This window comes from Sarcophilus harrisii, chromosome 3 (genome assembly GCF_902635505.1).
Source record: "Sarcophilus harrisii chromosome 3, mSarHar1.11, whole genome shotgun sequence".
In the NCBI taxonomy this organism is placed as follows: domain Eukaryota; kingdom Metazoa; phylum Chordata; class Mammalia; order Dasyuromorphia; family Dasyuridae; genus Sarcophilus; species Sarcophilus harrisii.
In genome coordinates, this window is record NC_045428.1 from 302886664 (window position 1) to 302900334 (window position 13671).

General features: G+C 33.5%; 1 protein-coding gene across 9 annotated transcripts in view; it reads left to right on the forward strand.

Annotated features, from left to right (window-relative positions):
• The window catches only part of STXBP5L (syntaxin binding protein 5 like), a 397145-nt gene that overhangs the window by 190877 nt on the left and 192597 nt on the right, over nucleotides 1-13671 (forward strand). For 8 of the 9 annotated variants that reach the window (XM_031959714.1, XM_031959715.1, XM_031959719.1 and 5 more), the window contains exon 8: nucleotides 1852-1935. The exons of the other annotated variant lie outside the window; for it this stretch is intronic. In XM_031959714.1, the coding sequence (XP_031815574.1) occupies nucleotides 1852-1935 (84 nt within the window). The remainder of the gene's footprint in view (nucleotides 1-1851; nucleotides 1936-13671) is intronic. 9 annotated transcript variants of the gene reach the window in all.

The following is a 13671-nucleotide window of genomic DNA, read 5'->3' on the forward strand; positions in this document are numbered from 1 at the left end:
ATTCCTTTCAGCTATTGTCAAAATCTTAAAGTATCACTTTATCTTTATAAATAGTACATTTTAGTTATCCAGTTTATATTATTTATAAATATTTCTAACCTGGTATATATTTGCATTTCCAGAATTAGTCAGTTTCATGTCCTGAATTACAGACTATACACTTACCCTACAATTAATTTAATCCTCACTATTCATCTGGTTCTTTAACTTGCCAGTTTGGGAGTATATGAAACATTGATGGTGAAATATTCAAAAGATAGGCAAATGGAGGGAAAGAGGTTAAAATCAAAGAACTTTGTCTACAGAACTGTTATTTTTTTCTTTTTTGAAACCTCCTAATTTAGTAAAACTTAAAGAAGGTTCTTTCTATGATTCTCCATTTTTTTCTCTTTATATTTGCACATCTTACTCCTTCATGTGGCTTCAATAATCAGTTCTGAGTAGATGACTCTCAAGCTCACAATCATTTACCTTTGTCCTTTTTATTTAACTCTAATTCCATCCATTTGTTGGACATTTCTATTTGACTAACACCATCTCAAACTATGTCCTAAAACTGATTGCTTAATCTCCCTTTTTTGTTCTATAAGCTCTCTTATTCCCATATTTTTATTTTTGTCAGTTGTGTATCATCTTAGTCACTTAAGTTCAAAACTTTGAAGTTATTTTTGACTTTCTCCCTACTTTGTCTTCCATATTCAATTATCACTAAATCTGACTGATTAAATTGTGCTATTACATTTATTTCTGCCCTAGACCACACTGTCCTAAAACAGGTTCTCATTAGTACTGCATAAACTATTGTAATAACTCTTTTGGACATCATATCAATATTATCTTCTCACTTCAAGGAATTTTTCATCTTTGTCAGATTAATATTTCTAAAATACCATTTTGGTCGTATATCTTTAACCAAAATCTTCACTAATAATGCATATACCTTACTTTATATAGCACTTTAAGTTTTATGAAAGGGGATGTGTAGATACAATGTGTAGATCCAAAAATGGATGAACAAAAATTAAAAGACTTGCCCTGTTTCACAATCAGTAAAAGTTCTTCATCTGCTAGAATTCTGAACTCTTTTATATGGTGTTTAAACTCCATCTTCCCCTTCTAAATTCTTCTTTTGCTTCTTGTCCTATTCCAGGTAGGCTGATTAATATGTTTTTTTTTTTTTTTTTTTTTAGTATGTCTTGCTTACCTTGGTAGCTTTGCTTTTGTTCACACCAACTCCTTTTCCCCATTAGAATAACCCTTCCTTGTTCTAGATAGCTTTCTGAGTGCTATCTTCAAGATACACTTGAAACTTTTACCTTCTTGAGAATTTCTTCAATTCTCTCATGATAAATTTATTGACGTCTTTTACTGAACATATTTTATTGCCACACATGACCAAAACATATGACACTGAATTTTGTATTCTTATTGAGTTTTTTATATAGCAATATTTTTTTTTTCTTCTTAGTTCTAAGTTTCTTTAGAGGAGATGCTATGTACATAGTTTGCTTTTCTCTCTTCCTTTAAAATAACTAATTTGGCTCATTATATAAAATATATTAATATATGATACATAGCTACTAAGTGAAGGTTTAAATTTTATTACATGAACTTCAAGAAGTTATCCATTGAAAACCATTCTAACCAAAATTTTATTTTATCAAATACTAATTGAAATATTAGAAATTTTTAAAAAGGTTTTATTTGAATTATATTTTTATTCAGATTCTCTACAAAATTCTAACAAGATTATTTATAATTTTGAATGTGTTTTTACCACATTTTAAAATCTTTAAAAGACTTTTAAAATAAGCTGAGTTCAAAAATAAGTTTCTCCTGATATTTTTTCAGCTCTTAATAGGTTATGAAAATGGAACTGTGGTGCTCTGGGACTTGAAATCAAAAAGAGCAGAACTGAGAGTTTATTATGATGAGGTAAGCAGTTTCCTATTATTCAGAAAAATTACTGTTATGTTGATCAGTTTGAAGAAATGTATGTTATATTGAAAAACCCAAACTCTTTTATTATAAGATAGGAATATTTAGAAAGTATTACTCGTAATACTAAAGTTTAGAAATAGTTTTCCCACGGAATCAGCACTAATTATCAATATTTATTGTTCATATCTAAGAGTTTAATTGTATATACCAAAGTACTCTAGTGTGGGGCATATAGGACATGAAGAAAATGGGTGGTGGAATTCAAAGAATTGGCATTCTCTATAATATGTTATAGTTCTCTAATTTTTCACAGTAATTGAAAGGCATTCATTTATCCTTAATTGGTGGCTAATTCCCAAATTAGAGTGTTAAAGATTAGAAAGTATCTTTGTATTTGAGTGTGACAATAACTAATCTAGAAATTCATAAGACAATCAGTTCTTAATTCAAAAATGAAAGGTTATTTGTAAATTGATCATTTGGAGCTCAAACTATTTTCTCATTAACCCAATATTTTAAATAGTTGTTAGGAGAGTCAACAAAAATGATTTAATCCATAATCCATCTGAAATATAAACATAGGATCATACATTTATAGTTAGAAGGAACTTCAAGTATCTTTGGATATAGATACTCTCCATCCCCGACCAACTCTTCTATAAATAGGGAAAGTGAGGCATGGAAGAGGATAACTTATTTACCCAGGGTTACACAGCTAGTAAATATTTGAGATGAGATTTGGATCCAGATTTTCTTGACTCCAGGTCCAGTGTCCTAACCACTATTTGAGATTTAGTACAATAGATCTTAACTACCTCATATAAAATAATAATGCTGTACTTTCCCTAAACTTGTGTTTAGAATTATAATTTGCTATTTTAGTAATCCATTTATTCCCACTGCAGCAAAATGAATGCTCTTCTTTTTCTCACTGCATAGCAGTTAGAACTGTATTTCCTTGGTTTCAAGTTAGTTCTGATTGCAGCTAAGGCTAAATCCCAAAGACGGCCCATTCTCTTCTATTCCCTCAATACTACCTTTTTTCTCAGATGAGGTTTTTTTTTTTCTTTCTTGACTCACTAAACAATAGAATGTATTTTCATAGTTGCCTTCAGAGAGTATTTTAACATTTTAAAACTATTAACAGTTAAGAGGATGTTTTGATGGATCTGTATAATTCAAAACTCCTGTTTTGAAACTTTTTTCTAGATATTTCCACAACTCTTCTATAGGGATTTTGGGTAGGAAACCTTTCTTCATATGTCTCAAAATTATATAGATACAAATGCTCACTACATGACCAGCTCAGTCCTTTTTTTAGATGATATTTCTCTCTAATGGTGTCCTTGAGTTCAATTCTTTTGTGAATTTCTTTGTTGTTAATAAACTACAGTTTACTCATGTCCACCAAATTTGATTCATTGCCACTTATATAATATGCCTAGTTCTTCCATGACTTGCAACATTAGTGGAAGAATATCGTTTCTAAAAAGAAGATCCTTTATTTCACTGTAAAGTTCAAGATTATTAAAAAGAATTGCATGATTTCCCAAAAGCAACCTGGCTAATCTTCAAATTCTGACCAGTTCTTGAGACAGTTTATCCTCTCTGCACAATATCTATCCAAGATGAACTAGAATGGGTTGGCTATCCAACTGTATATCATAGTTTAGACAATAGAAATTCTTCATTGATTTTTTTTTTCCTGTGTAAATAGTTAGAAAAAACTCTTTTTAGTCCTGTCGAGCTCATTTGGGAGAATTTAATGTAATCAGCATAATATCATCCACAAACAGCAACAGTTAGAGGATCTCACAAGCCAAATGGAATTCTCGTTCTATTATCTTCTGTTCCCCAGCAAACACATTTACTGCTCATACATCTCCCTCTTTTGTGCTTCCCTTGCTAATAATAATTATAAGATCAATTAGTAAAATTATCATTGCTATTGTTATTTCAAGGAATCTTATGTGGTTTGCATAATTGAATCAAATATTTTGGGTTTTGTTTTGTTCTTTTGATAATCATGCTGTGTACAGTGAGATTTTTGTATTCTCCCAATTTTTTCAACAAATTTTGTGACTGTAAAAATATAATCAATGGTAAAATATCATTTGCAAAAGCCTCTGCTTATCATTCCTCATATGCTCTGCAGGGATACCATTCATTTATGAATAGATTGTCCTCGTAAAATTTTGTATGGAGGGAAAATAGGCAAAAATGGTTAAGTTGCCTGCTCCTTGGAAAACACACACAATCTGTTAGTAAGACAGTGATCAAAGTGTCTCCATTAACAATAGAATCTGCCAATGTCTGTATTTTGGCATAATCTTTAAGAAACCTGGGTTCCTTCTATGCCATAATGAAAGATTATGGTAATGACCCTGTGGAAGAACAAGTTCTCAACAATTTCTATCCAAATAATGGTAGCTTCTTGTATAAAAATACCTGGAATAAAATTCACCTATATTTCATAGGAAAATCAGATTTTGTTAATCCAGATCAAAGCAGTAATTCAGGGCTGAAAGAACAAGGTATCTGACTACAGAGATTATTGTTCGTCCTTCATTCTCAAAGGTGATCAAGAAGGTGATGCCATGACAAGCAAGTGAATTAAATTTAAGTGAGGAAGGGCTGTGCAAGGTCACCTCCCTTACTTTCCTCTCCAGAACCCTCTGTGTTCAGAGGCCAGGTATAGATCAAGATGACTGGAGATGGCCTTTTTAAACTAAGATCTTTAAAAGGTCTCAGTTTGACAAAGGCCACATCCATTCGGTGATTAAGGCTAGGTAGCAATTGAGGCAAAGAATCTCCTCTTTCATAGTCTGAAAAAATCTAAATAAGTAAATGAATGAATGAATCTGGGAGGGGAAGACCCTCAAGGTTTCTGGCCAAAGAAAAGGATAGCTATTTACATTCAGTCTGAGTCAATCAGAACTCAAACAATGAGCAAATGGGGCTTAGACTAGGACCTATTGGTGACCAATTAGAATCAGATTGGTTTTGGTTTAAGGCATGGTTTTTAAGAAAGAAATCTAGCCAGTAAACCCCAAGATATCTTAGAGGGGTTCATAGTAGGGATGTGGTAGGACAAATGCTAGGCAGGCTGATGCTGATACTTTCATTGAATTTGGAGAGCCAGATGATGTGAGTGTCAGGTATTAGTCTCCATGGAGTTCACTATGCTCCATTTCCTTGGTTTTACCATAACCTTACCAGTCCTTACTACAGAATCTTCCCTAAGACAAAATAAGAAGTAAATAACTATCCTCTAATGTTAACAACAGAATTAAGCATAAAAGGTTATAGTGTCAATAGGAATCCAAAGAAGACTATTTGAAGATAAAAAAAAGTGTTTATTTCTTGTTAAGGCCCTCAGAAGAGTCTCAAAGACTGTAATGCTTGAGAAACTGAGGCAGGATGTCCCCAGGGCTGATGTCTCAAAGCATCTAGCAGCAAATGTGAGTTCTCAATGATATATATATATACACACACACCTACCTCCAAGCTTAGGTAGCTAAACAAAGGTGTGGTATGCAGTCCAAACTCTGGTGAGTGAGCATCTCCAAGCAGGAACCATCAATTCGGTTCTGACAGGTTGAGGGTAGGACCATAAATTCTTGATGACTTAGGAAGAGTTAGGAGCCAGAAAGTCTAAACTCCTTGAGTTTACAAATTTACAATTTATAACCTTAGAGTAACTAGCCCTAAGTTATATCAGTCCTAATGATCAGGAGGGAGGTTGTAAATCAGAGGGATGAAGGCAGAACAATTCAGGGAAACTGAGGCAGAACAATTGGGGAAACTGAGGAAGAACAACTTAAAAAAACTTAGGCAGGACAATTAGGGAAACTGAGTCAGGGTAATAAAAGGGAACTGTGGCACAATAAAATGTCATTTCATTGATTCTGACCTACTTTAAGATTATTATCTCCTTTCATGATGCCAAAGAGAAATCTCCATAGTTGGGGATAAAGAGAAATAATCAATTATAGGTAGGGAAATAAAAGGAGAAAACCAAAACAGAAAACATAGGAACAGCAGGCTTGTACACTGAAAGGCAGCATATTTAGTGCAAAGGTCACTAGAAATGAATTTAAGTCTCCACTTTACCATTTATCAGCTATGTCACTTTGGGCAAATTTTTAAAATTAAAAATTCTGTTGATATCATTTTAAAATATCACCTTCATTTCCACATATATCCCTATCCCTTCTTTACTCAGAAATCCTTTATATGTGTAGAGGATAGGGAGGACAAATAATTTTTAAAAAGTGTAAGCCCAGATACCAAAGTCATTAACCAACTCTCAGTGTACACAACATTCCATTCCCTCTCTTTGACGGAAAGAAAGGAGGTTTTCTCAACTTTTTATTTGGGGCAAAGGAAGGAGAGAAGGAATGTAATCTTGGCCTTTACAAATACAGCATTCAGTTTCTTTTTGGTGTTGCTAATATTATTGTTCTTGTCGTTTGATAAGGTTTAGATTTAGAGAACCAAAATGAAATTAGGGTTTCTGATGGTCAGGGAGTTAAATGATAAGGTCTAGTGGCAAATTCAGGGTTCAGGGAACCAAATGGAGAGGTTTGGCTCCCCTGCAGCCTCATGGGAATTTTGGGGACTACCTTCCAGCGGCGCAGAGGTTCTCTGTAAAAGAATTTACAGACCTGAAAACCTAGATTGATAAAAGAGGTTTTTTGTTTTTTGTTTTTTGTTTTTTTTATGGGGATTGGAAATAAGGTTAGAAATTCTGACAGAGATGCAAAGTCTGGTTAGGGAAATAGGTGAGGGTTAAGAGAGGGTAGCACTAGAAAAGAATATTCCAGTTGACAGAGGCCCTTGGCATCCCAAGCATTTGGAACCTCTGCAAAGAGAGGGTTTTAGTTTGGCTCTTTTATAATGGGAGCATTAGCTAAAAGGGGGCTCGTGGGTGGAGTCCCAAGTTGGCTCCTAGCTGGGTTTCAAAGAGCTGGAATTTGAATTGAATTCAATGGGTTTCAGAATTAAGCTGTCCCCACCCAGATAACAAGGATGAAACTGTTTATCCCTCAGGGAGGGGTCCCTCACTGAAGCAGTCATTGTTTATATCACATCAGTTTGCAAAAGTCTCCTTAATGCTTCTCTGTTATTTTTTATATTCATTATTTCTCATAGAATAGAAATAGTCCATTATATTCACATACCATAATTTATTTAACCATTCCCTGTCAATGGAGGATTGCTACCAGTTCTTTGCTATTAAGAAAAAAAAAATACTGCTACAAATATTTTGGGTATACAGAACCTTTCTATCTTTGTCTTCTTCCTTGGGGAATATACTGAGCAGTAGGAACCTTCAGATTTAGTTTTATCATTTATAAGATGGGAATAATATCTGTATTATATATTTTGTAGGCTTGCTGTAATGAAATCCTTTTATAAACTGTAAATGCCATGTAAATGTGAAATGCTATTATTGCCTAGAAATGACTACTCTTTAAGGAAAATATTGCCGAGAAAAGTATTTATGGGATGAAGGGAAGAAGGCTTGAGGCTGTTTTAGCAATTGCTCCTCATTTCAACTCAAGATGCAGGGAATCTCAAAATAGTTCAAATCTCAAAATAATCTAGCTGGCTTTTCAGAATGTTTTCCTAAGCTTAAATACCTTTCCTGTAGACTCTGAACAGGGAAGAGAATACACTGAAATTCTTGAAAATGAAATGAATTATTCTGAGCTGAAAATCTGAGAAGATACTAGTTTGGGAATATCTATATTTTTAAATTAAATAAATTTAAATTCTAAGAACCCTTTGAAAACTTCACATAAGACTGTTTCAAGGATAAGGGTAACCACCACAAGAATCTTCAGTGTTTTCAGCTGACTATGCTTTTATTTTAAGATTTTTTTCAATGCATTCCATTGAGGAACTTCCTATGTCAAACTTTGTAATATATAATGTTAAATTAGTTTCAAATATGTTTAGAGATTGATGGGGAGGAGGGAGGAAGGAAGCAAAGCACTTTTAAGAAAAGACTTGGGAGAGCTAAAAGTTAGTAATCTATTTAATGGGTGACTTCAAGTAATTATATGTAAATTAATTTTCACCATAGTAGAGAGATTAAAAAATTATGAGATAAGGCTACTGGTATCAGTTGTTTTGGGAGTGAAACTAACAATCCTAATTGGTGAAAAAGCATCTGGTCACTGGCAGCTGGGTGTCATGTTTGTTCTGTTAGGATGTTTAGTGTAATTTTAGCTGTAAAGAATGAAAGTGACTCGAATCTGACCCTGATCTGTTCTGTCTGCCATAAAGAAAGTTTGAGGCCTCATGAGGTTGGTGCTTTACTTTGATAAGATAAATTACTAGATAAAAATCCTACCAGTGGGAACCTTTTATGCATGCTGGAGCAGCTGGAGAAGGGAGCTAGGGTAGTAAGTTAAAGCAGATATATTCATGATGCTGCTATCTCATCTCCCTGAAAAGAACAACCTGAGAAGACTTCTGACCTTAGGAAATAAGAAAAAATAAGTTAAAACTCAGGGGTTAATTAAGGATTAATAACAACTTATTATAGGTTACTCTCTGATTATTAGCTGTTTTTAATTCCCTGAAATTGTGCTTATATGGCACCTCTAGTTATAGTTATACTTTGTTTAATGAGGCATCTTATAAGCAATATTGTTATAATAATACAGATGTGTTTTTATTTTTAGACGAATATTCAACTGTGGAAGTGTTTTATCTCTTAGACATTTTTACTTGGAATGAGAAAGATAAAATAACACCGGATTCAGGAGCATGATTTACATATGCAATCAATTTTCTAATATTCCAGATCACATTCTTAAATTTTTATATAAATTAGGAAGTATCATAGCAAGTGCTACTGGCACTAGGATATTTAATCTTAATTCTGGGGATTCCATAAGTCAAAGTGAGTTTTTTTAATTGATCTATCTATTCTTTGACCAAAGGATAGTTATTAACAGTTGAGCATTTCTAATTAGTTATCAATGAAAAAAATTAATTATCAATGAATTTTAAGCCTACTTCCTAGACCTTACTGAAAACATTATTAACTTTTTCTGGATGATGGACCTTTTGGGCAATCTGATGAAGCCAATGGATTCCTTCTGAGAATATTTTGAGGTACCTAAAATAAAATACATAGAATTACAAAGGAAACCAATTCTATCAAAGCACAATCTTAACAAATATTTAAATGATATTAATGAACAACTGGTGAAGAACTGCTATTCTAGAGTCTGGTCAGTTTATCTTGGTACTATGGTACTTCCAGGTTATAGAAGTACATATTAAGATAGCAAAGACATGTAAAACAAAGAATTTTGTTATCTAGGACCTCATTTGTAATTGCCATGCCATTTGACAAAAGAATCACATCAGTGAATATGTGTGTCCAATAGACACATCTACTCTCATATACATAAAATAATTATGAGCAACACAAAATAATGAAATTTCAAATAAGGGTGAATACCACCAAAACAATATTTAGATAACATTGAATTATTTAATTATTATGCTATTTGATATATTGTGTTCTCTTTGAAACATAAGGTTGATGAAGATAAGGACTATGGTACAAAGCTGGGGAAAGGAGCAGCAATAAAAGAGAATGGTTGGAGATCAGACCATTTCTCTCAACTCTTCACTTATCACCAAGGAAGCTTTCTACATGGCTTTTTGTTATCTCTAGCATAGATAACAAGGAAGTAAGCCCGGGTCCTTGGGTCTACTGGGGATCTTGACACTTATAACAATGAAGGAAGAAAAGACAGGAAGGGTAAAAAAGAGTGTGTACTTTTATTGTGAATATTCCTTCAACAGCCTAGAAGTAGAAGAGCAGGTGGTGGGAGTAGTAGTGTTGATTCCAGACTTTCACCTTGAAGGAACTGAGAAAAGATGAAAAATCTCTTTCCTCTTCCCAGCTCTATCTAGGCCTCTGCAACCTAGTAAAGAGGTGGGGGGGTACAGGGAATTAAGAGGGAATGATAGATGATGCATCCTCTCAAAAGATGCAAAGCCAGCTAGCACACAGATAATTCAACATCTCATACAAAACATAGTTTTTTCAGTCTTTGTTGGGACTTATCACTATAATTTTTATAATAGATGAATCAGAGAAGATCGAAAAACCAGTGATTGCATATGAAAGAGCTACATGTGATTTGAATGCTCTAATCACTGGATTAGACTCTGTAATAGATAAGAGAGAGAGATTTAAAATGCATTATTTGAAAATTTGTGCTTTTTCTATTAAAATATAGATATTTAAATACCATTCATTTAACAAACATTACTTACTATGTAGAATGCAATCCACCAAGGGATGGGCATTATTCCAAGTAATGTTAATTATTCTTTGTTAGCTATGGATCACTGATGTGTAGATTTAGTATCAGAGGACACCCTTGAGGTCTAACCCAACACCTCCATTTTACATGTGAGGAATTGAGACCCAGAGAAATTAGACGACTTGACAAAGCTCACACAAGTGATAAGAAGACAGGAAATTTGAATATAGAACCCCTAATTCAAAATCCAGTGGGATTTTTCCCCCACTGTATACAGTAATTTACCTGTATTTTGACTTACATCACCTTATTTTGTATTCAACAGTCTTTTTGAGTTATTAGAAGCAAAAGGTCACTCCATCCAGGTTGCAGTGCTCCTGTGGATTTAATTGTCCCAGAGTCTGGTCTCCAATTCTCTAGACCCCAAGTTATACAAAGAGGGGCCAACTGACAAATATCCTGCCTTTTGAAAAGGCCTCCTACGAAGTGGAATTTTGGATCAGTCCCCTGCTAGGCCCTAAAAGGCAAAATTTTTAGATGAATTTAAATGAACTCATGTGACAAATATCAGTTGCCCCCATCTCAATGATTGAACTCTAACTGAATACTTTATAGATAAGAAGTTTCCAATTTCAAAATTTATTACATAGTTCTCATTATTAGAAAGTTCTTTCTTATGTGAATCCCGGATTTGCTGCCTTGTAATTTCTACTCACTCAACTTAGGTTGTTTCTCTGAAGTTACCTGAATCAAAGTTAATTTCTGCTTCACTAGACAGCCTTTCATTTATTTGAAAACAGTGACCATAACCCCACTTTGCCTTTTCTTTTCTAGGATAAAAACAGAAATACAAGCTGTAGGAAGATGTAAGAAGAAATACAACTTATAAATAAAAATAGTATCTCTTTTCACTAACCTTTGCTTGTAATCATTGACTATTTAATTTTCTACCTTGCTGGACTGTGCTTGATTTAGCTTATCTTTACATTAACATTTATATTTACATTTAGATGGACTTCTATCCAGCAAAGCAGGGCATCTTATTAGAGCAAAATTTTACTTCTTCATCCCTTTTCATTAGAGGATAGAATTCAATCATAGTTCTATATTTTCAGCCTTTATAATCAAACAGAAAAATTTCTTCCTTCAATCAATCAATAAGTATATATTAAGTATCTACCATATACCAGTCATTGTACTAGACACTAAAGATAAAAATAGAAGTAACAAAACAATCCCTATGCTCAAGGAGATTATATTCTGAAGGATAAGAAATACATATCAATATGTGCCGAATAAATCTAAAGAGAATAAATAGAAAATTATTAGGAAAGGCACTTACAGTTGTGGGGCATCCAGATCTTAGGTATTTATGTAGAAGGTATTGTTTAAATAGTTCTTATGTAAACAGAAAAAAAAATAACAAAATGTGGGTAAGGGGAGAGAACAACAAGTACCTACTATGTGCCAGGTAAATATATCTCATTTGATCCTCATAACAATCCTAAAAAGTTGGTGCTATTATGCTTCCCATTTTACACTTAAGGAAACTGAGGCAGATGATGGTTAAATGACTTGTCCAGGATCACACAATTAATAAGTGTCTGAGACTGGATTTGGACTAGGATCTTCTTGGGTCCAAGAAGTATTTTATCTCCTTTGTCACCTAGCTACATCAAAGCAAAAAAACCATGGAGTTCAGTCAGGTTTTTTCCTCACTGAAACTTCTCTAGATAAGGTTTACATGAATGACTACGTTATTACTATAGTATAACCCTCATTTCATTCTCTTAATTTGAGGGTTTATTGCAGATTTCAATTAGTTGCTGCCATCCGACATCATATTTCTTCCCCTTGCCTGAATTAGGTTCTTGAGCTCAGTTATAGAAGAAAAGTAATTCTAACTTGACTTTCTATAACAGAATTTTGGGACAGAAGTCATTTGATATTGGAATATGTTTTCCAATTTTATTTCTGAATATGGACATCAACTAGAGAGAACCAATCAAGACTACAAAGATACTATAAATCATTTTGAGAAGTCATTTAGGCAGTCACAACTAAGGAATGTTAGCTAAGAAAGCATAGGCACAATAACCATAGGGAAGTAAGCAAAGTATAACTGTCAGAGATGAGCAAATTAAAAAGGGTATGATGAACCCTGATACTTTGGTGACTACAAGTAAGGAGAGACAGTCTTTTCTATGAACTTTTTTCTTGATTGATGACCAAATTTTCAGGGAAGATTTTTCAGTCATGGTTCTTTGTTTTCAACCTTCACTTTGCACATGAAATCCAGAGAGATAATATGACTAAGAACATACAGTGACTTTTTGATACCTGGCATACCAAAATATTTTTCCTGATTTTCAGTCAAATGCATTTTTTACCTTTGTCTTCTCATATAGCTAGGTGCCTTACTTAGTATATATGTATTTCTGCTTCCATCTTATCTTTTCTTTAAGTAAAATAAAACATCCCTTTTTAGGAGGGGGGGGGGGGGGGGTGTGCTCTAGATTTCACTCTTCTGACTCCTAACCAATCTTACACATTTATCTCCTTCCTTCCCAACATCCATCAACGTTTCCTTTTTACTGCTAGTTTCCTCATCCTCTGCCTTCAGACTAGGTAAATCTCACCTCTCTGATGGAAAATGAACAAAAAGTCTTTTTACCTAATGACATTTCTTCCTCCCTTTCATGACCAAAGTCTCAAATCAGTGGTCTATACCTGCTGCCTTTGTTTATATACAGTTTTTTCTTACCCTTTCAATTAATCTTATTTTTATATGATTCTGTGAAAGCTTCATCTTAAAAGTCACTTTTATTATCTAATCCAATGACCTTTTCCTTCATCTTTATTCACTGTTTTTACACTGTTGAACACCCAGTTCTTGAGGTTCTCTTCCTTCAACTCCATGATTCTATACTATTTTGAATCCCATTCTACTTATTCTTTCCCTAGTCTTTTGTTTTTCTTTCTCTTTCTACTTCAAAATTCAATACTTTCCTATTTTTTATATTTTCCCTCCTCCTAAATACTCATAGTTTATAGGGCATAAAATACAATAAAGGTCAAAGGCCTTTAATGAGGGTATATGAAGTATATATATACTACTTCAAAGGAAATAAACAAATTCAAGAGTGGCTCTATAGAGAATATAATGAAAATCAGGATGAAGAAAAATAACTTCAAATTGTAGCTTTGCAAGGAATTCCAACTTTTATCTTTACTTATTCATTCCTTTTTTTTGATACAACTATGAGCAGATTCTATACCTGCTACTTGATGATAATTGATATTTATATCCAAATTCCCACTTCTGTACTCTTGAGCCCCAGCTTATCTCTGTTTCTAAGCTTTCATCTGTAAGAATTCCTAGATTCTGATACCAGCTAAGTGGAAGAACGTTAGTAAACTAATAGTCAGG